The sequence below is a fragment of the Pelodiscus sinensis genome, chromosome 2 (assembly GCF_049634645.1).
Source record: "Pelodiscus sinensis isolate JC-2024 chromosome 2, ASM4963464v1, whole genome shotgun sequence".
Classification (NCBI taxonomy): domain Eukaryota; kingdom Metazoa; phylum Chordata; order Testudines; family Trionychidae; genus Pelodiscus; species Pelodiscus sinensis.
In genome coordinates, this window is record NC_134712.1 from 181,446,483 (window position 1) to 181,471,874 (window position 25,392).

The window sequence follows — 25,392 nt, forward strand, 5'->3', positions numbered from 1 at the left end:
CATTTATAGCAGTACTGTAATTGTTTACAGATGACCCTGGACACCATGTGTGATGGGAGGGAGTAACGTTAACGTACTCCTCAAAAAATGAGGAGTAACGTTAGTTCGAACCAAGGGGCTTGGTTCGAACTAACGCATCCCGGCGCGCACTTCCTGGTTCAAATCAGCTGTGATTCGAACTAGCGCGCTGGCGAGATCTTGTTAATGAAGCATGGGATATTTAAATCCCCGCTTCATTAGCAATTTCAAATGCCTGCATTTGCATCCCTAGTCCAAACTAGGGTGCAAGTGTAGACATACTCGAAGAGAATTGGCATGACCATATATACCAAAGGAATACAATGAAAAAAGTGAACACATTATTAAACTGACAAATAAGATTTAGTACAGAAGGTGGAGTGAGGGAGGGAAAAGCTATTTATGAGTCAATGAATGGCTAATCAGGAGTGATAAGTGGGGAAGCTATCTTTGTAATGGGTAAGGTAATTAGCATGTTTGTTAAGGCCCATTCGTAAAGTGTCAAATTTAAGCATGAATGAAAGTTCTAAAGTTTCCCTCTGTACTCTGGTGTTAAAGTCTCTTTGAAGTAAGATGCATGTAGTAAGGTCGTTAAGACTATATCCAGGTAGATTGAAATGAAAAGTAACTGGTTTTTCCTTGTGAAGATGTCTGATGTCTGATTTGTGGGCATTAATTCTTTGGCGAAGTGTCTGAGAAGTCTGTCCAATATACATAGGAGAAGGACACTGTTGGCATATGATGGCATAAATTATATTTTTGGATGACCAGGAATATGTGTTCTTGATCATATAACTGACATGGTTAGGTCCAGTGATGGTGTCTCCAGAGTAAATATGTGGACAAAGTTGACAATGGGGTTTGTTGCAAGGGAAAGTTCCAGGATTGGTATTAATGTGGTATGTCCTGTGGTTGTTGGTAAGAATCTTCCTGAGGTTAGGCAGTTGTCTATAGGGGTATGTCTACACTACCCCGCTAGTTCGAACTAGCGGGGTAATGAATGCATACCGAACTTGCTAACGAAGCCCGGGATTTGAATTGGAACGAGGAGTACAGTTAGTTCGGAATGGCTACGTAGTTCGAACTATCTAGCCCATGCCGCGTGTAGCCGCGCGGCACGGGGTTCGCACTAGCCGGCTTTTAAAAATGGCGGCGCCGGCTTTATGCTAATGAAGCCCGGGAAATTCAAATCCCGGGCTTCATTAGCAAGTTCGGTATGCATTCATTACCCCGCTAGTTCGAACTAGCGGGGTAGTGTAGACATACCCTAGGAGACTATGGGTCTGTCCCCCAGAGCCTCTTGGAGTGTAGTATCCTGTTCCAGTATAGGCTGTAGGTTATTGATAATGCGTTAGAGGGGTTTAAGTTGGGGGCTATAGGTGATGACAAGTGGTGTTCTATTGTTGGTTTTCTTGGGCCTATCTTGGAGTAGTTTCTGGGTATTCGTCTGACTCTTTCAATTTGTTTTTTTTATTTCCCCGGTGGGTAATTGAGATTTACAAATGCTTGGTAGAGATCTTGAAGTTTCTGGTCTCTGTCAGTGGGATTAGAGCAGAGATGGAAAACCCCTGGCATCAGCCCTTGTCTCCCTCCTGGACTCTGCACAGCACAGAATCTCTCTCTCACACACACACATAAATCCATTGCTTCCTCTGTTTTCTTAGTGTGGGAGAGAGCAGGAGCATTCCACCTTCTTGATTTGTTCTTTGTTTCCCAGAACAGAACAAACCACTCAGTTGTCAGAAAGGAGCTCTGAAGCCGGGGGAGGGAGACAGGAGCATGCCTGTATGGCTGCTGGATTCAAAATAACGACCACAGGGATCAAGGCAGGCCTTGTGGGACATTTTCTGGAGGCCAACAACAATGATAAAAATCTAGCAGTGTTTGTACTGGCACCGTGCCAATAACACTTTTGCATAAAAAGTCATATGACTCATGGAGATGGTTTTATTACATCACTGAAATGGAGGAGCACTGTAGCCAACCGTGGCTTTGCAGTGTGTCTCCTCTGTTTCATCACCAAAGGCTGCATTCTGGTGAAAAAACATGGCAGTTGTAGACAAGCCCTAAGAAAACAGATTTAACAGAACAGCCGGTATGCTTCTGTTTTACCTAAAGTGTTGGGAGGCGTACACACTCAGATACTATTGGGCCTGAGTGGACAATGTGTGCCCCTACCCACTCAGCCTCCCTTTCTCCTCATTTTCAGGGGGTTGTGTTTTTATCCACTCTAAAGTTCTTTGTTTCAATATTTTCTGAATGGATTCCCCCCACCTCTCTATGTCAAGTTAGGAATGTTGAACTCAACATGTCAGAGGTAATCTTAAACTAAAGGGATAAACCTGTGTATTCTCTCTAATTATCAGTGAATGTGTAGCTACTAGCAGTTTTTGCTCGCTTTTCTGTATTCAGGCAAACTAACCCAGCCCTAAATTTACCCCTCATAATAATCATATAGCAAACACCCTGGGAATAATAAAACTAGCAGATGGAACAGACAGCTCCCACTTCCTTCACAGAGGGATCCCCATCCCTTGGTACCTACAAGGATCCTGCTCCACAGTGTGAGGCAGCAACCTCCCGTAAGGACAAAATGGGGAGAATTGATTAAACTAAAAGAAATTTAAATCACAAATTTAATCATTATCGAAAATCGTTGACGAAACCTTAACTTACATAATTGGTTTTAATTTGGGTCTAAAGCTGTACTTCTTAAAGACAGGTTCATTCTCTTGGTTGTTAACAACTACAACATGTTGTTTTGCAACTCAGGATAGCCTGCACACCAAATTTAGCACTTCTCTTTGTGCACCAGGAGGATACACAATCTCTACATACATTTTTAAGCAAGTATGCAGATTAATATACATTTCTTCAGCTTCTTAATTTTTGCATTTCTCATTATTTTAGAAACTTGTGAATAATATAATTTTTAGTTCCTAAATTAAGTTCATTCTTTCTTTAGGGAGTCAGGGTGGGTTATTGGCCAGCACAGTAGGCTAGAATTCAAGAAACTTGTGTTCTGTTCCTAGTTCAGCCCCTGGACTGGCTGACCTCTCTTTCTCAGTCCTCCTTTTTTATAAAAAGGAGATAATGATGCTTCCCTGCCCTTACAAAAGGTTTTGAAATCTATGGACAAAAACCTCTGTGTTAAGAGCTAGCTATTCTTCTCCTCAACGGTTTGTATAACCACTGAAATATGGTTAATACATGTTTCTTTTTTCACCTTGGATTTGTGTCAAACTACATTTGGATAGAAATATGAATTCAATTAAAAGTGCCCAAAACAGCACTATTTGTATTAGTTAACTAAAACTGCCTTATGTTTAGAGAGCATAAAAAACAGAAGTATGTTTATCAAACCATATTTTCCATTTCAACTAATTGTTTTATTAAACAAGCGGGATATTAGTTTATTTAGTGAATTCTCAGATTCTCATCACAGGACAAATTTTCAATGGTTTATAGATGCTTCAAGATGCAGAAAGGCACATTTGAATATCCACTAGACACCTAAAAATATTATATTATTCATAAAACATTACAGACAGTAAAAAGTTTAATTAAAGTGCCTAACTACTATTGAAATAAATGGTATTTTCCTCCATTGTGTGCATAATTGGAAAAGCAGCACCCTTTAATTCTATATTTGAAGTGGTCTCATTGATGTCACATTGTAAGTATGTATTTCAATAATTTTAATAGACTATAGTATATTTTGGCCTTAACGCAAGTTGTCATAATTTCAGACTTAATTGTAAACAGGTATAGTATATTTTTTAAAAGAAAAAATTATTTATATTAAATAAAAATCCAAGTTTCAATTTTTTAACTCAATTTTAAAATGGATTGAAAGAGAAAATCTTGTGGAGGGTAGAATTCTGTCCTCAGTTAAACCCAGGCCATTTCATGGATTCCAGCAGGTTTTCTTGGAATAGCTGAGGGCAAGAAGCATTTGTCTAGGCATGTCTGATCAGTGAATTCTATTTTCTTGTAAAAAGCATTGTCAAAATGCATCATTAATCCCAAATCCCAAGATTAACATTTGTTTGTATTTATTTTTAAAAACTATAAATGTGCTACCAGTGGTCCTGGTGGCCCTTGATCTCCGGGATTTCCCTCTGAACCTGGAAAACCAGCATTGCCCTAAAAACAGAAATGCAAGTCAACTTTTCAATTCATTGATTCAATGTTTATGAGGATAGACCTGGGGACATATCCATTCCTGAGGAAAATCTGCATAGGCCAGGACTACAATAGCCTTGGAAGGTTGGCTTAAGGTATGAAATTCCAGTTACATAAATAACATAGCTGGAGTCGACCTACCTTAAGCTGACCATGGCATCATTTTCACAGTGGAAGATCAATGGGAGCAAACACTCCCATTGGCTTCCCTTATTCCACATGACTGCAAAAAGTACTGGCACTGACCAGAGGTGCCCTCAGTGTTTGATTTAGTGGGTGTTTTTTAGATCCACTAAATCAAAAGCCAGAAGATGGATCTCCAGCGTATAAGTATACATGTGGCCATAGTTTCACTGAAAACCAGTTAAGAAGAAGGCTACTGCAATTTAAGTAAAGATGGAGTAGTATACAATATAGACCGGCCCTCATAAGTAATAGAAATGAATGAACATTAATGAGTGAAATTATAAAACAATAAAACCTTGCAATAAAACAATGAGACTGATTTTTCAATCCCTTTCTGACTAGGGGCCACTAAACTCTAGAAACTAGACACTTTTTTTAAGGCCCCCTTCACGTGTACTTACCAACAAAAGTAAAAGTGTTTATTAGTCTCACCCTTTTTCCTCTAATTCCTTTGGGCCCTCTATCTCCTCGACTGCCTGGATCACCATCTTCTCCCTAAAAGTTAATCAAAGACAGAATCTCTGTAGCAAAAGCCACAAAAAATAGATATGCACAAAACAAACATCATATACCAAAGGCAGAAAAATAGCCATTTTATTGTACCTGTGCTCCGGGATATCCTGGGAAACCAGTTTCTCCCTTGTATTGGGGAAAAAGAAAAAAGACCTTAAATTGCTATTTACCTTGCCACTGAAGAATTTTTTAAAAAAATCAGAAAACAATTTAAAGATTTTTAGAGATAGTCAATATAAGTTAAAGCAGCCATTTCTCAGCCTCAAATGGCACCATTCCATGTTGCCCATTAACGCTACTGCGATTTATGTATTTTGAACAGTTTTGTTCCTCGTCTAATTACTTTATTAAAATGTTCTGTTCCTTTCTCAGTGGAATTCTGTTGTGATTCTGGTTCCAGGGTTAGATCAGATTTGGGATAATATTGTTGTTGTGTTTATGTTTTTCAAAGGAAGGAAATTGTTTCTCAGTCTTTTGCTTGCTATTTGGTTGTAGCTAAGAAATAGAATTGCTTTCATGAGCACCAGTCAAAGAGTGTGTCTAGACTACAGGATTTTTTTGAAAAAATGTCCCCTGCATCTTGACTGCCGCCGCGTTCTTTCGAAATTAAATCGAAAGAATGCGGTGGTTTTTTCAAACACGGTCAACCTCATTTTTCGAGGAAGAATGCCATTTTTCGAAAGTGCTCTTTTGCTTTTACGAAAGTACTGGGTGTGGTCTAGATGCTCTTTTTTGAAAGAGCTTTTTCAAAAGTATCCTACGAAAAAGCCTCTTTCAAAAGAAGCTTGCAGTCTCGACGTAGCCAGAGTGAAAGTACATTCTTCCTTTAGCTAAAGAAACCAGCTGAATTCGTTCTGCCTTTGCAAGATTGTCCCATGCATATGGAATAATTGAGGAAATTTACTCTTATGAATCTGGAAATAGCGATCTCAAAATGAAAGTCACACAAAAAGGCTTTCTAACATGATTCTATAGGTTGAACCTCTCTAGTCCGAGACTCTCTGGTACGGCAACATCCATGGTCTGGCAGGATGTTGCTGGACCAGAGAGCTCCTAGACCAGAAAACCCTGGTGGCTGGGAATCCAGCAAATGGGGGGTACTGGTGGTGGCAGCCGGAAGCAGGGCCAGAAGGCCAGCGGCCAGGGCTGGTAGTGGAGCTGGTCTGATGGCCCGGGGCAGGTAGCCTGATGGCCAGGGCCCTCAGGACAAGGAGTTTATCCAGGACCGGCAGCAGAGTCTGGTTAGGGGTGCAGAGCTCAGACGGGCGTGTGGAGCCTAGCAACCAGGGCCAAACTAGTAGTGGAGCTCAGCCAGGAGGCTGCGAGCTCCCTCAGAAGAGCCTGGAGTCCGTCAGCAGAGGGGCTGAAATTGACCTCCCCAGGTCCATTTCTCTGCTTCCTGCAGCTCGTCTTGGCTGCAAAAAGTGAACTGCAGCCAATGGGAGCTGCGAGGGTCTGTGGCTATGGAGCCAGTAAGTAAACAAACCAGAGCAGCCCATTAGCAGTTCTCAGAATGGGCCTGTGGCCCACTTTGAGAAACACTGACATAAGTCTTTGTACCAGTTTACGTAATTTTAATAGATTTAAGTTAAATAAGAGAGTCTCATATAGAAAAAGCCCAAGGTAGCAATCAAGGAATTAAGTAATTTAACTAATAAAAATGTATTCAGAACTTCCATGAAGCAATATTTATCGGAGCTGCCATTATCACCCTTAAGAGACTTCAGGCTAACTGCAGCAAACTGGCAAAAACAGATAATTATGTAGCCAAAGTATGCCTAGCAGAAAATTATGAAGGCGTTTTCTCTTTCTCTTAATGGAAGAGTCTGGTGGGAAGAAGTCAGGAAACATTGCTAAAAACAAAAGACAGCAGGAAGATGGCACCTGGCATGCTGTTTGTTTCCATATGAACTAAAAGGAATTATTAATGCACGCTTATATTGAGGAGTCAGGGTGCTGTTTGTGCTCGAGACACTATTCAACATTGATGTGAGACGTGAATCAATATTAACAGCTAGTATGGGAATACTTGCAAGTTCTTTCCATGTGTTTGGAAAACATCCTTCCCAACCTTTGTCCTTCTTTTTAATCTTTTTTTGTTTATGGTCTTTAAAGAGAAGAATTAATGGAATTAGAGAAAATTTTTACACAGAAGAAAGTAGATGAAGGGGAGCAAGTTCTTAAATCAACATTCATCTATTCCCCTCTGGTTTATTTATTAATTGGAAAATATTATAGTCAGGTCCACCAGTGATGGGGGAGGCAGGGGACACAAAGGGGCAGTTGCCTCAGGAACTGGTGTTCCAAAGGGGCCTGGAGCTCCTGGAGGCCATCAGTGTTACTACGACAGCTGTGGCAGCTGGAGTCCTGGGCCCCTATGAATTGCCGTGGGAGTGCCTTAGCACTACCCTGTGTGGCTTTGCAGCCTGTAGGGGGTAGCCCAGGTGGCACTAAGGGCTGGCTGCCTTCGGTCATGCCGGTTATGCCTGAGGCCTCACCCCTTCTGAGGCAGCAGTGCCAGGCCCTCCTCACACTTTAGCCCTGGGTCCGCAGTGGCTGTTAACCCCACCGATTATAGTATCGTCTGTTGATTGACTTTCTTATTTCTGAAATCCAGTTTTCAATGGATGGTGTCCAGAAACCTTTTATTGCCATTTGTTGTGTGCAGAGTTTTGTTTATGTTGAGCAATAAATATTCGTAATGATTGGAATGACTATGGGGGCCATTTTTTATTTTGAATTATTGTTGTAAAATGTTATGGTCAGATTATTTTTCAGAAGGTCCCCTGGTTTCACATATTTTGTGAGCAAATCATTGCTATCTCTCCATTTACTCACGAAAGGGAACTGAGCGAGAGCATGTCACAAGCTGGTTTTGCTCAAATCTCCCCCTTCCTGTTCCCACACCCAAAACAAGAAAACAACTACTAAACAAATATCTGCGGAGAGGTTCACAGATTCAAATCAACTAGCACAGAGGAGTTAGCCATTGATTCCAATGGAGCTACACAAAATCCTACCAACTTTGGACCTGACCCTTACTTTGGATCTTTTACTGTAAATGGTTTCTATATTTTTAGAAGATAATATTTAATTATTTTTGCAAATAAATATTAACTTTGGGTTAGTTGGTTACTTGCTGAGCATAGATCATGGGGACATAAGTCCTTCCCATTCCCCATATACTCTTGCTCAACCAAATTATGGCTTGTCAGATCGCTACTGCTCTCTGGCCACCATAGACAGAAGCAGCTTTACCAGTACTTCCCTCTATGAACATATTGGTTGGATGAAGCAGGGAATGGGAAAAACCTTGGCTCTGCTCTCTACATACCAGCTAGAGTAGCTGTTTGGGCACACTGTGGGGAGGTGAACAAGTGATATCCCCAATGGCAGTAAAGTAAACTGACTCCCCACTTTACTCCCTCAGCAAGGAATGGTGCCTTTTTGAGCAGCAGTTCCCTCCCAGGGCTCCTCCTAAAGGAACACCGATGTGTGTTACCATTTACTCAGGGCTAAGACAGAGCTCTCCATCCAACCCTCCCTTTCTGCTGGAGTCTTGGGAATGGTGTCTGCACAAAGCAATCTCCCATGAGCCACTGGTCGAGAACTGGAGATAACTACCACCCATGCAGCTCCAAATTCAGAAAGCCTGCTATGCAGGTGTACACAAGGGGGATGGGATTAGCTTCTCGAATTCTGGGGAGGGACTGGGACAGTGTCAGAAATTTCCACAAAACAAATCTGACTGGTATCGTATTAGATGGAACATTCCATGACCAAGACCTCTGCTTGAGCTCACCTTTGCTCCTTTGCTTCCTGCAGGACCAGAACCATCATCGCCGTCTAGGCCCTGCATAGGTTGGAAAAGATACTGTAGGTTAGTTTCAAATGTAGACTTACCTTAGGGTGACCATATGTCCTTTTAAATTGAGCCCTGTCGCAACCCACCTGATTCATTTAATTATTTATTTATTTTTGGCCAAAGGGGGCATTTGTCCCATTTGGTTTTGCCAGATGATTGAATTGGCAAGAGCAAATGGGACAGACGCCCACTTTTGTCAAAAAGTGGTGTGTGGTGTGGAGGAATGCGGGGCAGCAAGTGGCAGTGACAACCCCGTGCAGGGGGAACGCCGGGCTGAAGGTGGAGGGAGGAAGGGTTCCAGTGCATGGGAGGTAGCCAGGGTCCAAGTGACCATGGACAGTTTCAAGTGAGGGACTGGCAGGGTTAGAGTGACCAGTGACAGTCTCAAGTGAGGGGAGTGAGTGGTTGACAGGGTTTGAGCGACCAGGGAAAGTTGAGGGGAGCTCTGTGCGGTCTCATTCTTCCTTAAATTAGCTGTAAATTCAATACTCCACTGACTTAAAGGAGCACTCATAATTTTGGGCCCTTTGTAGCTATGGTTGATTGTGTAGTGGAGGGTGTCACAGACACAGTCTAGCTTGCTGCTGTTGCAAAAGCCGTAGAGAAGATACAGCCTAAGGTCAATATCCTCCTCTCCATTCTACAGGGCAGTACTTATATTTCCTCTTTTCCTCCAAGGGTCTGAGGGCAAAATTCTTTCCAAACCACAGAGAGAAGAATTTTCCCCTTGAACTGTTGAAAGGAGAGCTGGATAGGTTCAGTACAGAGACGACATCTTGACTGACATATTCATTTGCTTGGACTCCATACCAAATAAATAAGATTGTAAGATAGTGGCTTGAAGGTGAAGCTCTTATGTCTGATGGATGGCTGAAAAAAGCGCAAGTGTCTTCCTTGCAACAAAATAAAGATACATAGACTCTAAGAACAGAACAGCCCTAGTCCCGCCTCCTACATAACACAACCATGAGGGCTGTGATGTTAGTGGGAAGACTGAAAACTGAGCAAAAAGTTTAAAATACCCAGCATGGATGAAAATACAATGAAAAAGAAAATAAGATAAGTTGCAAGGCCTCACAACTCCTAGCATTTTAACACAGAGAACCCAAACTGGAAGAGCAAGACTTACAGGCATGCCCCTTGGGCCAGGTGGACCCAGCGGACCCTTCTCACCGGGATCTCCAAGTTCACCCTGTTACAATTTAAATATAAAAGCTATTACACTTGTTTTACATGTGACCTACCAGGGAGCATTTTGCCTTAAGTACGAGGGGGTTGGTTACTTGGGTTAGAGCTGTGCTTGCATTTTCTGAAGATTAAAAGATGCAAATCATAAAAGTTTAATAGCAGACCATACTTGAGCAAACAGTGTTATCTGACTTGATCTCTGCCTTTCAGTTTTTATGAAAAAAAGCCCCTGTAATAGCTTTATGTGCAGCCAAATCCTGCAGGCTTACTCTGGCAAAACTCCCATTGTTACCAGTGGCAGTACTGCCTGAATAAGCAATAAAATATACCAATCACAATAGGAACTGGCTGGAACTTTACTGGTGTGACACACAAGTTCGGTCAGAATTATTCAGACTGTAATTGTGATGTATGCTCTTAATTGTGTTGTAGATTGGGTCTGGTTGGATTCCTTAAGCTTAGTAAGAACACCACCAATTAATTAACAAAGCCAAATTGAGGAGACAGCATGGCAAAGTATTTCTTTTATGGAAGCAGCCTTACCTGGTGGCTACAGACTGGAGACAGGAAGTTAAAATTCCCAGGCTCTATTCTCAGCATTGGTCTTCTTACTTCCACTATTTTTTTACCTCAGTCTACCTCTGTACAAACTGATTTTAACAATACCTACTTCAGAGAAGTTGGGAGGCTTAGTTAAATAATATTGGTAAAGCACTTGGAAATCCTTGGACAAAACATCATGCATAAGTGACACTGTTGCTTTTTTTAAAAAGTAGACCACATATCAAATGCGCAACAATGGTTAATTCAATAGAAGGTAAGGAGGTCTAAACAGTCTTACAAAGAAACAAAGCATGGATGAAAACCACCTAACACAATATCAACCCAAAAATGTGGATCTCAACCCATTCAGTCCAACATCCTCTTCAACTAATCATCCCCACTGCTTGGTGGACTTCTGTGTGATGGCCACAATCTTGACTGACACAAAGGGGATTGAGCCAAGAACCTCCAGAGGTAAAACCTCTAACTGCTACAGCTTAAACTAAAGCTTTCTTATTGGAGCTGTAATGGACACATCTCCCCAGCAGACTGTGTACAGTGTGGGAACTGTAATTCACTCATCTGTGAATAAGATCTGCACTCCTGAGCACAGGGACCTTTTGTGAATGGCCCAGGCCAGGAATGTAACCAAAGTATCTGTGATTAGAACAAGAAACAGAAAATTAGATCCACATCCTACTGTAGCTCTGCCACTGATTGGGCAACCACGAATAAGACAATTAGGCCCAGATCCTCAAAAATAGTTAAGTACCTAATTCCCATTGAAATTGGAGAGTTAAGTGCCTAAATACATTGGGCCTAAACATTAATGTTCATATTTATCCATACATAAACTATAATAATATTTACTTATTTCACAGGGGTGTTGTGTTTGTAAAGTGCAATGAGATCTTGGAATGAAAGGTGTGGCAGAGGTGCAGTGTACTTTTTAAAATGCTTACCTTTGGGCCTTTAGGCCCTGGATTTCCAGGAGTCCCTGCTGCACCTTGGGCTCCTGGATTAGCCTATAATCAGAAACACACACAAAACAGGGTTCATTAGAAAAACACTAGTGGCTAATGTTCACCAGAGCTCAGCATAGCTCTAGAAGGATTCATTATGTTTGTCCCATCTAGTGACACTTCTCAAACCTTTCAGAAACCACAGTAATAGTGATGTGAAAAGGACAACTATGCAAATTCCTTTCCCTTGTAAAGGGAAGCATTTTGAGATTTCCAATATTCCTAAAATATTGTTCCTTAAAGCATCTTAGAGGTAATAAATACACAGAATAACTGGATCTGAAAACATGAGCCTCATCACACAATAAGTATGGGCCTAAATCTTGATATATTGCTCCATATCCTGACTCAGTTATATTTGGTGTAACTCCACAGTATCTCTGTGAAGTCAATGGTGTCATACCCTTGCAAGTGAGAATAGAATTCATCCCACAGCATCTATGCTGCCCCCTATTCTTTCATCAGATTCCAGGCTTGAATATCATAGGCAAGTCCTTGCAGCCACACTCAGATGAAAACACTTACTAATTAGGTATCAGATTCTGCCTTTAGTTACACTGGTGTATGCCCAGAGCAAGCAATGGTGTTACTCCAGTACACACCAGTAATAACTGAGGGCAGAAACTGGACCTAAGTGTTGTCATTGTACCCATGAAAGAGCTCAGTAGCACAGTTTCTCTTCTCTCCTGATTTACAAAGGATTTACTTTCAAGTCCATTACTTTGGCACCATATTATCAAGGTCTGCAATGACTAGCCTAACTCCCTCATTTGGATGTTTATTACTAGACCTTATAACAAAAAAATCCTCCTCTTATCCTGACCTTATTTACAAAGGTCCAAATATAATTTTGAAAAAACATACTCCCAAGAAGCAGACAAGTATAAAGTGTAAAATAAGGATATATACTTTAAAACTAACCTGAGGGCCTGGTATGCCTTGTGGTCCTGGGGGGCCTCTGACCCCTTGTAGTCCTCTTTGACCCTGGTGGATAAAGGAATTTTTTTTTTTAAATTGCTAATGTACCAGGGCAAAATTTCACCCAGGATATTTGAAATTGGAATGAAAACAAAACATTGAACCCAATGGCATGCTTTCTCCATACATGTCATGTAAAATAATTCAGCCTTTCTTTCTGCTACCTGTGAGCCTGGTAGACCAGGGTCTCCTGGATAACCTGGTTCCCCACGATCTCCTTGATCACCCTACCAGAAATTGAGAGAAAAAAAAAACTTTACCTCATGACTATGTGTCATCCACACATAAACTGCTCAAGAAACATTGCTGCTTGCAAATCACCATAGCCTTCTATAAAAAGCAGTAACCACCACTCAAGAAACATCAACTAAAAAGAGAGTGGGCCATGTAGACTTTTCCAAAATGCATTTCAACAGGCCATTGTCAACACTAATCTAGTGCAAGAATTCTTACTAGGCGACAGTGTAAAGGCAACAAGTGTGGTGAGCATAGGGAGTTTCTTGAGCTTTCTTCCCCTCTACGTGCACAGCTACATAGGACTGCTCATAATCTAGCCCAGCACTGAGTTTTCCCAGAGGTGAGCACCAGTATTTGCTTCCTATTTTAATTCCAATTGCTCAGAAGGCTGCACACCAAATCTGTGACTGTGGGAAAATTAAATTGTTAGTTTTTAAGCTCAGCAGCTGTTACTCACATATAGCTGTCATCTACACCTGAGTCAGCTCATCCATGAGAAAAGAAGTGGGTTTTGCCCACAAACACACATGACACTGTATCTATATTTTTGTTAATCTCTAAGGTGCCAGAGGACTACTCTTCATATTGTCTCTCTTGGACGGAGTCAAGTTACTCTTGCAAGAATGCTGCACCACTTGCACGATGCAGAGTTTTACAGAAATTAATGTTGTGTATGCAGAATTTCCTTTCTCCCACAGAAATGGACTGAAGTATGACTGGTCACCACGAGAGGCTGCAGAACCTTTCAGAACTCAGCTCACACATAGAACCTGCTGAGGATATGAGGAGGGAGCAAGAAGGTTCCCAGCAACTGCAGTTCCCTGCATGCTCTGAGGGAAGGAGACAAGCCGGGTCACAAGCCTGAGATCCAGCATCAGGCAGTTTTGCCCTTTGGATCCCTGGGCTCTCAGGGAAAAGGGGGGGCTGGTGTTTGGGCAATGGGGAGGCACACCTGGGCCCTGGGAGGAAGGAGTGTGGTTTAAAGTTGCCAACTTTCCTGACACGATGGATTGGACAGCATTGCCTCAAATGGCATCCAGTCTATCAGTTAGGAAAGCTGGCAACCCTAGTGTTGGTATCTGAGCAAGGGGGAGGGACCAAGGCTGGGCTCCTGGGGGAAGGGAGGGAAGGGATAGGGTGCCAGGTATCTGTGCAAGGGTGTGTGTAGCCATGCAGCTAAAATGTAGCTTTATGTAATGTAATGTGCCTCAGTGTACCCTGCCAGCCACCCTTCCTGAAAATAGAAAAAGACCTTTGCCTTACTATTGGTAAAGGTGCACCAGTCAGAATTTTGTATCTGAAGCTGATTCCAAGGCAGAAATAGATTCTTATGGTTTTTGTTTTAAGGTTTAAAATTAGTATTGTGAAATAAGTAAAAGGGTATGAGGATTGCTTTCTTTAAACTGTAAGTTGATATTCCTGCTTAAATACTCATATTATGGTCTGTGAAACACCCACACACATACACACAGATTTTCAAAATTAAAATTATCAAGGGAAGTAGGCCATGTAAACATATCGGTTACTAAAACCAAAATCTGTAACAATTGGCAAAACTTAGTCAACTGTCTGCCTCCAAGCCCAGCAAAGTGCACTTGGGTTTGGTATGCAAAAAAGAGAGCAGGCAAGCAGTCCCAGGAAAAGTAAAAGCAGTGCTGGCCACCCTAAGTACTGCCTGGATAAACACACGTCAACACCACTATAGCCAAGTGAAACTAGATGTAGCAGACACTATATTAGGAGGGGCTGGCTTTGGAACAGGGATTATGAATACTGTGGTAAGCTAAGTTCTCTGTCACAAGAGTCACAACTACAGGATAACCTAAGTCACAAGCAAGATACTAATATGAACTTGGTTGAAATGGGTCTGGGAACCTGAAAAACATGGAATATGTGGCACCAGTTAAACACCACTACCTGGCTGTTGTATAAAAAACAAATAGCATTAGGAAATGACCAAACTGCCCTGGCCATGCAATGCACTGACATGCAAATTCTCAGTTTAGCATCACTCAAACATAAATTGTATTGGGTGATATCTGGAAATGGGTAGAGTGTTAGCACATCTTTTACAACAATGCAGAAAGGTCACTGTTTAACACCTCTTGGTACGAATAGATACGACATGTTTCTAGAACAGTAAAGCCTGATTTGTTACTAAGTGAAATTGTTAAAATTGCTCTCCAACAATCTGTGGGAGACAGAAATATGGAAAGTGAGCCCACTTCCAAAATTGACCATGGGGTCTTTTTGGTTACCTTGGGTTATAGGTTCATGGGCTGGAGGAAAAAATTATTGGACAATCAAGGGTGTATGGAATGGAGTCCTCAAAAATGGATATACTTATCCTTGCCTATTACCACAGAATCATGTCATATGGATACATTATTGGGAACATGTGTTTCGAATGAATTGGAAAATGTGATGTGTGTTATATACAATGGACAATGTGCATGTGTTATGTCTTGGGATAGAAGTATTGGAAGATGGAAGTATTAGCCAGCCATCAGTAGATAAATGTAGATGTGATGCCAGCATGCTATATACTAGCAATACACTTATTATTTACCAAAGATAAAAAGGGAACAAAGTACTATAACTGCCACTTTGGTGAATTAATCTGTTACCAAATGAATTCATGGCTTAGACTGGCATGATTTAACTGATCACTTACTAACAAACAAAGGTGACTCAGTTTTTACAACAAACACAGAAGGATAAGGGAAACACGTCATTCAAATACCACATACAAATGGAGATATGTTAAGAATCCAAAAAAGAAATAACAGCATATCATTGGCACAATATTTTTACAGGCTGGTCTCTCTTCTAAAGGCACGTTGTCTATTGTTTCGCCCATTGTGAATTGTATTAATATTGTCATGTATTTGCTTAGTAGGAATGTGTTGTATGTGCTGTTGGATAAAGAAAATGCTTGTTAAAATACAACCACAAGCCCAAATTGCCCTAAATCAATTGTATAAGGTATGACCCACTCAAGGATTGTTCTTGAGTGGTTAAAAGGGGATAATGCAGCCATGTAGCTAAAAACATCGCTTTTTGTAATGTAATGTGCCTCAGTGTACCCTGTCAGCCACCCTTTCTGAAAGCAGAAAGGACCTTTACCTTACCATTAGTAAAGGTGCGTCATCCAGAATTTTGTGTCTGAAGCTGATTCCAAGGCAGAAATTGATTCTTATGGTTTGTCTTGTAAGTTTTAAAATGAGTATAGTGAAATAAGTAAATGGGTGTGATGATTGTTTTCTTTAATTGGAATCTGATGTTTCTGCTTAAATATTCATATTGTGTCTGTGTAACAAAATAATCAATTTTGTTTTGTGTGTATGAATGAGGAATGTGTATTAGAAGGTAAGTGTGAAGGCCATTACCAGAACTGATGTTCTAAAGAAGCTTAGGCCAGATATAAAAGTGCCAGAAGATTGCTGTTTCCCCCTATCAAGATGCAGATGAAGGACAGATTGACGACTCTAAAAGATAAAGCAAGCACCTACCAATTGAGCCAACATAGCTGTGATATGAGAAGAACAACTTAAGAAAACAAGCACTTGTCAAATGACGATTGATTATAGCATGATGGTACAAAATTTACTGATCTCAATGAAGGAAAACTGCTATAAGAAGGAGTTGCTCTGCCACTGGAGACTGGAGCCTCGGTCCAGACCAAAAGAACCTGGTTCCTCCCTCATGCTTAGCCTGCTTGGCCATCAGGCTAATGCGAGCAACAGACTCTGTGTGTGTGTATGTGTGTGTGTGCGCACAAGCAACAGACTGTGTGTGTGTGTGTGAGTGTGTGTGTACACAAACTGCTTTTCTATTGTATTCTTAAAGAACATGGAGTATTGCCTTTTCCCCTAAAAAGACCCTGTGTGCTTCTTATACGCACAAAAGGTGGGATCATGTCTGGGCTCTTAAACTGGGAGTATGTGAGTATCTGTGCCAGAGGGCACTGTTGCCTCTAATTATTCCCACCCCTGAGTGGAATGAATTTTGTTATGTGTACCAATATGGAGGTGATGTCCGACACAGCATCTTCATATTGGTGCATATAACAAAATTCATGTGGTGGGAGTGGGGTCAAGAGGTTTGTAGTTCGGACCTGGGGAAGAGGATTGGGGTGAAAGCCTATGAGGACTCTGGCTGCAAGTGCACCCACTGGGGTGAGGCATAAGGGCTCTGGCTGGGGGTGCAGGTGGGAATGAGGGGCTTAGAGCTGGGACAGAGAGTTGGAGGTCAGGGCTCTGGCTGGGCATACAGGCTATGGAGTGGAAATGATCTGGAGTGAAGGAGTGCACTCCAGATCTACTGAGAGGAGAGAAGACTCCCCCCAGCTCTCTCTCCTCACGACACCACCTGGGTTGGGGGGGGGAGCACCTATCCCCACTATGACAGTTCTGGGCCTAGGCCATAGCAGGATCAAGCAGCCATGGCAGGGGCTGGATCAGGGCTGTGCCACCCCAGACCTGACAGAGTCAGGGCTGGGGCCATGCTGCCCTGGCTGAGACAGTGTCTGGGTTGGGGGCAGGACGGCTCACCCCACTCATGCAGGGTCTAAGCCACTGTAGGGTGGGTTAGCTTGGAGCAGCCTTCCCCTAACTGCTGCAGTTCCCTGTCCTGCATGACTTTCTGAAGTACCTGCGCAATACTACATAGGCAGCTATGTTACAGGGAACTTAGCTGGAGAGGGATGTGGCTGGGCTCTGGAAGGGATGGGATGCAGGTATCTAGGGTAGGGGACCCCATTGCTAGGCTCTGGGGGGTAGAGGAATCAGAGAAACAGGAACTGAGTTGTTATAGGTGTTTCTTTAACTATATACTCCTGGGGAAAATTGTGTGTACGTCTACTGTAAGAATTTTTAATTTTTTGGTGCAGAATTTCCTAGGAGAATCAAGTGTATGGTTCTGGAGAACATTGGAGATGTTCTTTCATTAGGGAAAATGATAAACATATGTCCAAGGATTCTTTGGAACTCGGGAAATTCTTAAAAACTAGAATTCTTAAAAACCTGGCAAAAATAGGTTCTATTATACTGCACTCCTCAGTTCTGAAGAATTCTGTCTTCATAATATGACTAAACTGGGACGGAAATCAAATTAAAAAAACATACATGGATTTGAGTAAGCCTCGTGGAAGCCAAATATTGATACTGCGGCACTGAATGGCTGTTACAATGCCAGATGTAGAAAATGAACTATGTCTTAACAGAGGAAGCCCTGTATAAGAAAATCAAGTATACAAAAAATTAGAAAGAAAGAAATAAGAGACCATTTGGGCTCTTTACATGACACATTGGGCCCAAGTCCAAAGTCCACTGAAGTCAATGAGAGCCTTTCTATTGACTTCAGTAGGCTTTGGATCAGGCCACTCTTTTTCTTATGCATTTCCCTTTTTTTCTCTCTTCTTCCTTACCCACTTTATTTTTTCCTTTGAAACCTAAAGCTAGTAAGAGCGACGAGGAGTCCTGTGGCACCTTATAGACTAACTGAAGTGTAGGAGCATAAGCTTTCGTGGGCAAAGACCCACTTGACGAAGTGGGTCTTTGCCCACGAAAGCTTATGCTCCTACACTTCAGTTAGTCTATAAGGTGCCACAGGACTCCTCGTCACTTTTGCAGATTCAGACTAACACGGCTACCCCTCTGATACTTGAAAGCTAGTAAGGTACTATATGAACAACACACTTCTAATCTATGGGAGACTTCTAATGTTTTTCTGTCCTTAGTTGTTCTGCTGTCAGAATGGCTGCCTTTTGTACTTGTAATCACAAAATCATTACAACAGCATTTGTAAGATTGCCTTTTATGTTCTCATGGAACTCAGAGCTAATTGGAGGTGAAACTCCAAAATGTTTTCCTTTTCAGAAAACAGTGAAAAATGCTATGTTGCTGCTGGATACCACTTTAACTGTACTTCTGTCAGTTTAGCACCTTCTATAAGCCATTAAAAATAGTAAAACTGTATGAACATTAGTGAGTGAAGCTTAGGCCCTCTCTGTGCAGTTTAAAAAACACCAGAAGTCACAAAACACTAAAATCTGTAAAAACAACAAGGAATCCCATCACAACTTAGAGACGAATAGATTTATTAGGGCATAAAATTAGGGCATAACCCTTCCAGATATAGTGTAAACCTAGCCTAACTATCTAAAGGGATAGCTATCTGTGCATTGGGGAGCACTGCTTTAAAAGGACTTCTGTTTCTGCATTTTATTAAACAAGGTTAACATTTTCTCTGACAACCATCCAGAACTCCATTGCTTATTAGCACTTCATACTACATAGTACAGCCAGACAAATGACAACTATTCTACTTGAGCCCCCTATCACATTTTCCGTATCTGTGATTTTTTTCAATGGTTTTAAAACTGGCTTCTTAACCTCACAGATAATCAATTACTACTTTTTGGCTGAAGCCCTAGAGCAAGATGCAATCCTAATCACTTGTTTAGATTCCCTGCAGTGACCTTCCTCCCCACCCATCAAACAAAGGGAACCAGGAAACAATGTAATTTTCTGTGTATAATGTCAATGCAAACTAGGCATCATTTAGTTTGCACTCTGGGTGCATCTAAACTAGCAAGATTTTGCACAAAAGCAAAAACTTGCCAGCTGTCTACACTGGCCGCTTGAATTTGCACAAAAGCACAGATGTTCTAATGTAAGAATTCAGTGCTTCGTGTGCAAATACTTTGATGCTCCCGCTCAGGGATAAGCCCTCTTGTGCAAGAATACTTGAGCAAGAGGACCAGTGTAGACAGGCACCTTAATTTTTTGCGCAAGAAAGCCCGATGGCTAACATGGCCATCGGAGTTTTCTTGCACAAAAATACATCTAGATTGGGCACGGATGCTTTTGCGCAAAAGCACTTTTTGCACAAAAGCATCTGTGCCAATCTAGACGCTCTTTTGCGGAAATATTTTTAACAGAACTTTTCCGTTAAAAGTATTTCCGCAAAAACATGTCAGTCTAGACCAGGGGTCTCCAAACTACAGCCCTCTCATCCGGCCCGTGGAGACCTTTTTGTCTATGGAAAAAAAATTACGGAAATTTACGTGTATCCTGCCAAGATCAGCCGCCGCTTACGTGGATGTTATGTTTTTACCGAATTAAAATAGAGGCACGCAGTAGTGAGATTGTTTCAAAACCCATTTGAAGCAGATGTGGCCAGTTGCCCAGATGAACTTGCAGCTGGAAGTCATTGAGTTGCAAGCAAATGACCTCCTTAGGGACAAGTTCAAAATAGGACTGGTGGGTTTTTACCAGTTTTTGCCCAAGGAAGACTTTCCTAATGTCAAAACTTTTGCATCAAGGTACCTTTCAATCTTTGAAACAACATACCTGTGTGAACAAACATTTTCAAGAATGAAATACGTGAAGAACAATTTGAGAACAAACTTGTCCGATGATAATCTCAGGTCACTGTTGATGTTAGGGACAACAAATCTAAAGCCAGAAATGTCTGCTATTTTGGCATCCAGGAAACAATTTCACCATTCACACTAATACAGGTGTTCATGTGTAGTGTATCAATGTGCTATTAAATAATAACTGAATAAAATAATATTAAATAAATAATTAAAAACAACATCCATGTTTTGATTGTTTTTTATTTGGACCTCAAGTGTGTAGTCGGCCCCCGAACTGCTGTTTGATAGTTAATGCGGCCCTCGGGCTGAAAAGTTTGGAGACCCCTGGTCTAGACACAGCCATAAGGTTTACATTTGGCATTTGAAGCAGGAGTGCTTTACAGTTCACACCCCCAGAACAGTGCACCACACAATCACGCCAATTAGAAAAGATCTAAAACAAGGTTTATTGGGCCAGAAGGCAGTGATTAAGAAAAAGACTAAAGGGGGATTCTATATAAAAGAAAGTCGGAGGTAGCAATAATAATGTGTAATATTTAATTTTAGATGCCAGGCTGCTGCAAGTAGCATTTCTAACAGGAACAGATCATTTCTGAATAAGTCAGCTCCTTTCCAGTGAAGTCCCCAGACACTACTGTAATGTGTTCCTTAGAAAGTCACTAGACATGGCAGATTTTAAATCCAAATCTTATGAAAGGGGGCAGTACACTAACACTCTTGTCTTCTTAAGGTTGTCTGAGGGAAAGTGTAGCTGAGTAACAGTTAGTCATTCTTGTGGCCTGCCTGAAGCATAGTCCTTCAGAAAGAACTGATTATGTGAACAGTCTCAGAATGCACTGAAAGTTGGTGAGTGACCATACCAGTACGTACAGGTCATGAAAGACAGGGAGCGGGGAGCCTTGAGCACAAGGAAAAAAGGACTTAAAAATCAGAAAAGACAGGGGACCGCAGAATCAAGGGGAAAAGAAAGTAATGTAGAGCAAGAAATTGACCCTGAAAATGAAAAGAAGGGAATACTGTGGCACAGAAACCCCCTTGGCTAAGGACCCTCTGTTCTTAGCAAGATTCTTACCTCCAGGGGCAGATGACCGTTTTGCAGGGCCTAGGGCAGCATAATCTTGCGGGGCCCCCCTTTGCCACGGTGCATGCGCGGTGGCGCCACGGCGCATGCGCGGGGCTTTTTGAAGCGCGGGGCCCAGGGCGGTCGCCCCGCTCGCCCTGCCGTATATCCGCCCCTGCTTACCTCAGACCTGACAAACTCATTATACCAAGCACAAAACAGTTATCCATAAAGCACAATATGTATCTATTAAAGGCTTGGAACTTGTCAAGATTTATAATCCTTGCCAGATGCATGTCCAAGGAACAGTGAAGGAAAACTGTATTTATATTGAAATATTCATTAGAGACTTGGAATAAACATTAGTCACTAGGGGATAATATATCCGAATGATGGACCCTTGGGGGTTGTCATTCCATCCTGTTTAGCTGATAATGCAATGCAAGGCTCTATTGTTTTGCCTTTTGCAATGGTAAGACTAATAATGTGAAATCATCAGAGGCAAGGAGTCAAAACTACTTAATTTAAACAAAGACCAAAAACATTATAACAAGACAGATCTTTGCCTGGCTGGGAATAGAAATAAAAGGCTGTTTTTCAGCATACCACAGGGGAGGGAGAAGCAGTCTGTATTTGTTCACTGAAGAAACCCACCCATGGAGCTGGGATATTTTTGCGAAAATCTGGGGCCTGCTTCTTGAGGAATGAGCCAGCTCTGCAACAGATTGAACTTTGGGAGCGGAGAAGCAGGAAAACACCTAATTCATTAGATAGGAAAGGGGATAATCATATATACAGTAGCCCGGTGTCTGTGAGTCTGTAATGCTGATGTACACGGCCCTGCCCCCGGTCGTGTGCGTCAGCACCCCGCCCCCCATCCCCTCCCTCCGTGGCGGCTCGGCCGAGTGCTGAACCGCTCAGCTGGGCCCCGGTGGGGGAGCAAATGGCGGCAAGCGGCCGTTTGAGATCCGCGCTCCTCATGGGAGCTCCCAAGCGTGGGGAGCGCGGACCCCAAACAGCCACTTGCCGCCACTTGCTCCCCTGCCAGGGCCCAGCTGAGCGGTGCAGTGCCGGCGCCGCTCAGCTGGGCCCCGGCTAGGGTTGCCAGGTAGACCCCGCTAAAAAACCGAACACGCTTGTCCAGGGGAGGGGGGACCGGCCGGGAGGGGGGAGGGAGGCAGAGCTGGGGGGGGAAATCGGGGCTGTGGGGCTGGAGGGGAGAATGGGGGGGCTCGGAGGAAGGGGGGCAGGAAGCAGGCCTAGCGAGGGGAGGTCTCTGGGGACCATGGAGCTGGCCGGCAGGAAGAGGGGAAGGGAAGCATAGCTGGGGGTGGTTCGGGGGTCATGGGGCTGGACATGAGGAGAGGGGGACAGAGGAAAGGGGGCGGGAAGCAAACCTGGCAAGGGTGAGGAGCAGCCACTGGCCACAGCTGGAGTCCTTCCAGCCACACTCTCAGCAGGCGCTCCCTTTACTTGCCAGCAGAAGCTGGGTGGGGGCGGGGGCGGGACTGGGAGCCATTCCCCCCGCCTGGCTTCTGCTCGCAACCAGAAGCTCCCAGCTGGGAGACGGGCCACGATTGGCACTGGGAGCCTCTGGTCCCGTGCAAAAGCTGGGGGAGAGGATTGGGGGGTGGCTGGGAGTCCCAAACCCTGCCCCACCCGGCTTTTGCGCACTACCACAGGGCTCCCAAAGCCAATCGCGCTCTGCCTCCCAGTCGCTTCCCCACCCCTGCCAAGCTTCCCTCCGGCACCCAGCTGGAAATTCACAAAATACCAGACATTGCACATGTCCAGTATTTTCTACCGGACAGAAGGCGCAAATACTGGACTATCTGGTAGAAAACTGGACACCTGGCAACCCTAGCCCCGGCGGAAGCGCCACTCAGCTGGGCCCCGGGTGGCAAGCGGCTTGCTCCTCCACCACAGCCCAAATGAGTGGCGCTGGTGCTGCGATGCTCAGCTGAGCCCCGGTGGGACAGGAAGAGGGGCGGGGCGCTGACGTACATGGCCAGGGGGCGGGGCCGTGTACATCAACGTCCCCCTTCCTCCTCCCGCTGTGGTGCTAAGTGGTGAGCCCCTCAGCTGGGCTGCCGCGGGAGAGGGGAAGGGGGGGGCAGAGATGTAGACAGCCCCGCCCCCTGGCTGTGTAAGTCACCGCCCCCACCCCCCTCCCTTGCGACAGCCTCGCTGAGCAGGCAGCACTCAGTCAAGCACCACAGCGGGAGGGAAGGGGAAGGGGAGTGGGGAGAGATGGAGGGGAAAGAGAAGCAGGAGGGGGAGGAGAGCTGAGAGAGAGGGGGGAGACAGTAGGAGGAGAGAGAGAGAGAGAGATGGAGCGAGAGAGCTCAGGAGAGAAGACCTGAAAATCCTGTCTTATGACAGGCTAATTGGCTAGTTAATAAGGGTAGGCCCAGGTTTGTGGTTTATGATTTTGTTTTGTGTTGTAACCATGTTTCCATCACTGTCTCTCATTTCTAGTTCAACCTTTTATCCAGCTCCGTCGACAGGGGAGAGGGCAAAAGGGGCAACTGCTCTGGGCCCAGAGATTCAAAGAGGCTCCAAGCTCCCGCTGCTGTTACTGCAGCAGCAGCAGAGTCCAGAGGCCTCTTTGAATTGCATTGGAGTGCCGCTCCACTTGCCTCTGAGGACTGGAGGCGTAAACTGTGATATGGGTGGCACCATGGACTGACTGCCCTCAGGCCTGCCCCTTCTGCCCTCAGCCCCACCCATTCCAGAGGCATGGAGCAAGATCCCACTTTGCCCCGGGCCCACGCTGGCTGTCAGCCCCACTGTCTTTACTCTACTCAAATAGACCCATTTGTATTTCATCACAAGTACTCATAAGTGCTGTATAGTTTATAGGAGCGGACAGTAATTTCAGGTAACACTGGTAAATTGGAGACACTGTGCCTTTATATGCAGATGATCTGTGATTTCTGTGAGTACTCAGTGTCAGGGGCTGGATATGCTGGAGAATGATTGAAAGGGACTGGAATGGGGATGCACCCACTTTGAACTTACAAAGGTGAATATAGAGCTGGAACAGCCCAGAGGAGAGCTCTCGGGGGACTGACAGGCTGATGGTATTACAGAACACACAGCCACCCAGGCAGGGGTGGCCCTAGACTAGCTGCCAGAAACAGGTACCCTAGGCGAACCCTGCAATTGGCACCCGCACCCCTCTCCCCCCACTCTTCCCCCCCGCCCGCAGTGAAGGGGAAGATAGCCGGCATTTGGCTTCGGCAGAGCCAGCTGATCCCCCACTCCCCTTTCCACGGCAAGGGAAGCCGGCCGGCGTTTGGCTTCTCCGGGTCCAATCCCCCCTTGCTGCCAGCCCCACCCACTGCCCTACTCCACCCCCACTGGGCTTCCCAGCTTTCCCCCTGCAGCACAGCTGAGCTGCACCTCCATAGCTCAGCTCAGTTGCATGCAGGGTTTCCTGGCTCCCATACCTCCCCACAGCCCAGATGAGCCATGCACTGGGTCCCAACCACACCCTCAGCCCAGCTGGGCCCTGTGCCACCCCCACCCACTTGCCTCACACCAGGCTCCTGAGTCCCTGCCTCCCTCCGCAGCGCACCAGGACTCTCTGATCCTGCGACATCCATAGTCCTTCTGGACCACAGATGTGGCCAGATCAGAGAGTTCAGGTGTATAGAGGTGCAACCTGTACAGCCTTTTGGATGAAGTGTCCATTTTAAAGAGAAGCAGATGTCATTAAGTACATATAAATTTCTATTGCTCTGTCTTTCAGTGTGTAATATCAGTGATGGAAATCGCATCCTATACTGAATTCCCAGTTGAACTGTGTTATTTCATAACTTTTAAAGGTTAATTTTGTACTCCTGCAAGGCAACAACAAAACAAACTTGAAATCCTCTAATCCCAAAACAGCTACAGAACGTTAATACAATTTCCCCTCTCATACTGCCTCTTTCCAATATGCCTGACCTGGAGGGACCACATCTGGAGAGGAGATTATTTTTTTAGCCTCTCTCCCATTTTGTTCTTGGACTGAGCTGAGACTACCAACCAGATGATCAGGTGTAATAATTTACCTTTGCAATGCAGACATCTGACCACCAACTACTGAATTGACATGCAAACACATTCTATACACCCCTCTGAAGTTTTTATATGGGTTCAAACAGTCATCAGATGGGAACAATTTTCAATCAGCAACTATTAACCTGAGCTTGCATGGAACTCATGA

General features: G+C 43.9%; 1 protein-coding gene across 3 annotated transcripts in view; it reads right to left on the minus strand.

Annotated features, from left to right (window-relative positions):
* The window catches only part of LOC102454802 (collagen alpha-4(VI) chain-like), a 135,826-nt gene that overhangs the window by 21,705 nt on the left and 88,729 nt on the right, over positions 1-25,392 (minus strand). For all 3 annotated transcript variants that reach the window (XM_025183550.2, XM_006120911.4, XM_025183551.2), the window contains 8 exons: positions 12,663-12,725; positions 12,442-12,504; positions 11,461-11,523; positions 9,897-9,959; positions 8,705-8,755; positions 4,993-5,028; positions 4,822-4,884; positions 4,102-4,164 (listed from right to left, as the gene is read on the minus strand). In XM_025183550.2, the coding sequence (XP_025039335.2) occupies positions 4,102-4,164; positions 4,822-4,884; positions 4,993-5,028; positions 8,705-8,755; positions 9,897-9,959; positions 11,461-11,523; positions 12,442-12,504; positions 12,663-12,725 (465 nt within the window). The remainder of the gene's footprint in view (positions 1-4,101; positions 4,165-4,821; positions 4,885-4,992; positions 5,029-8,704; positions 8,756-9,896; positions 9,960-11,460; positions 11,524-12,441; positions 12,505-12,662; positions 12,726-25,392) is intronic.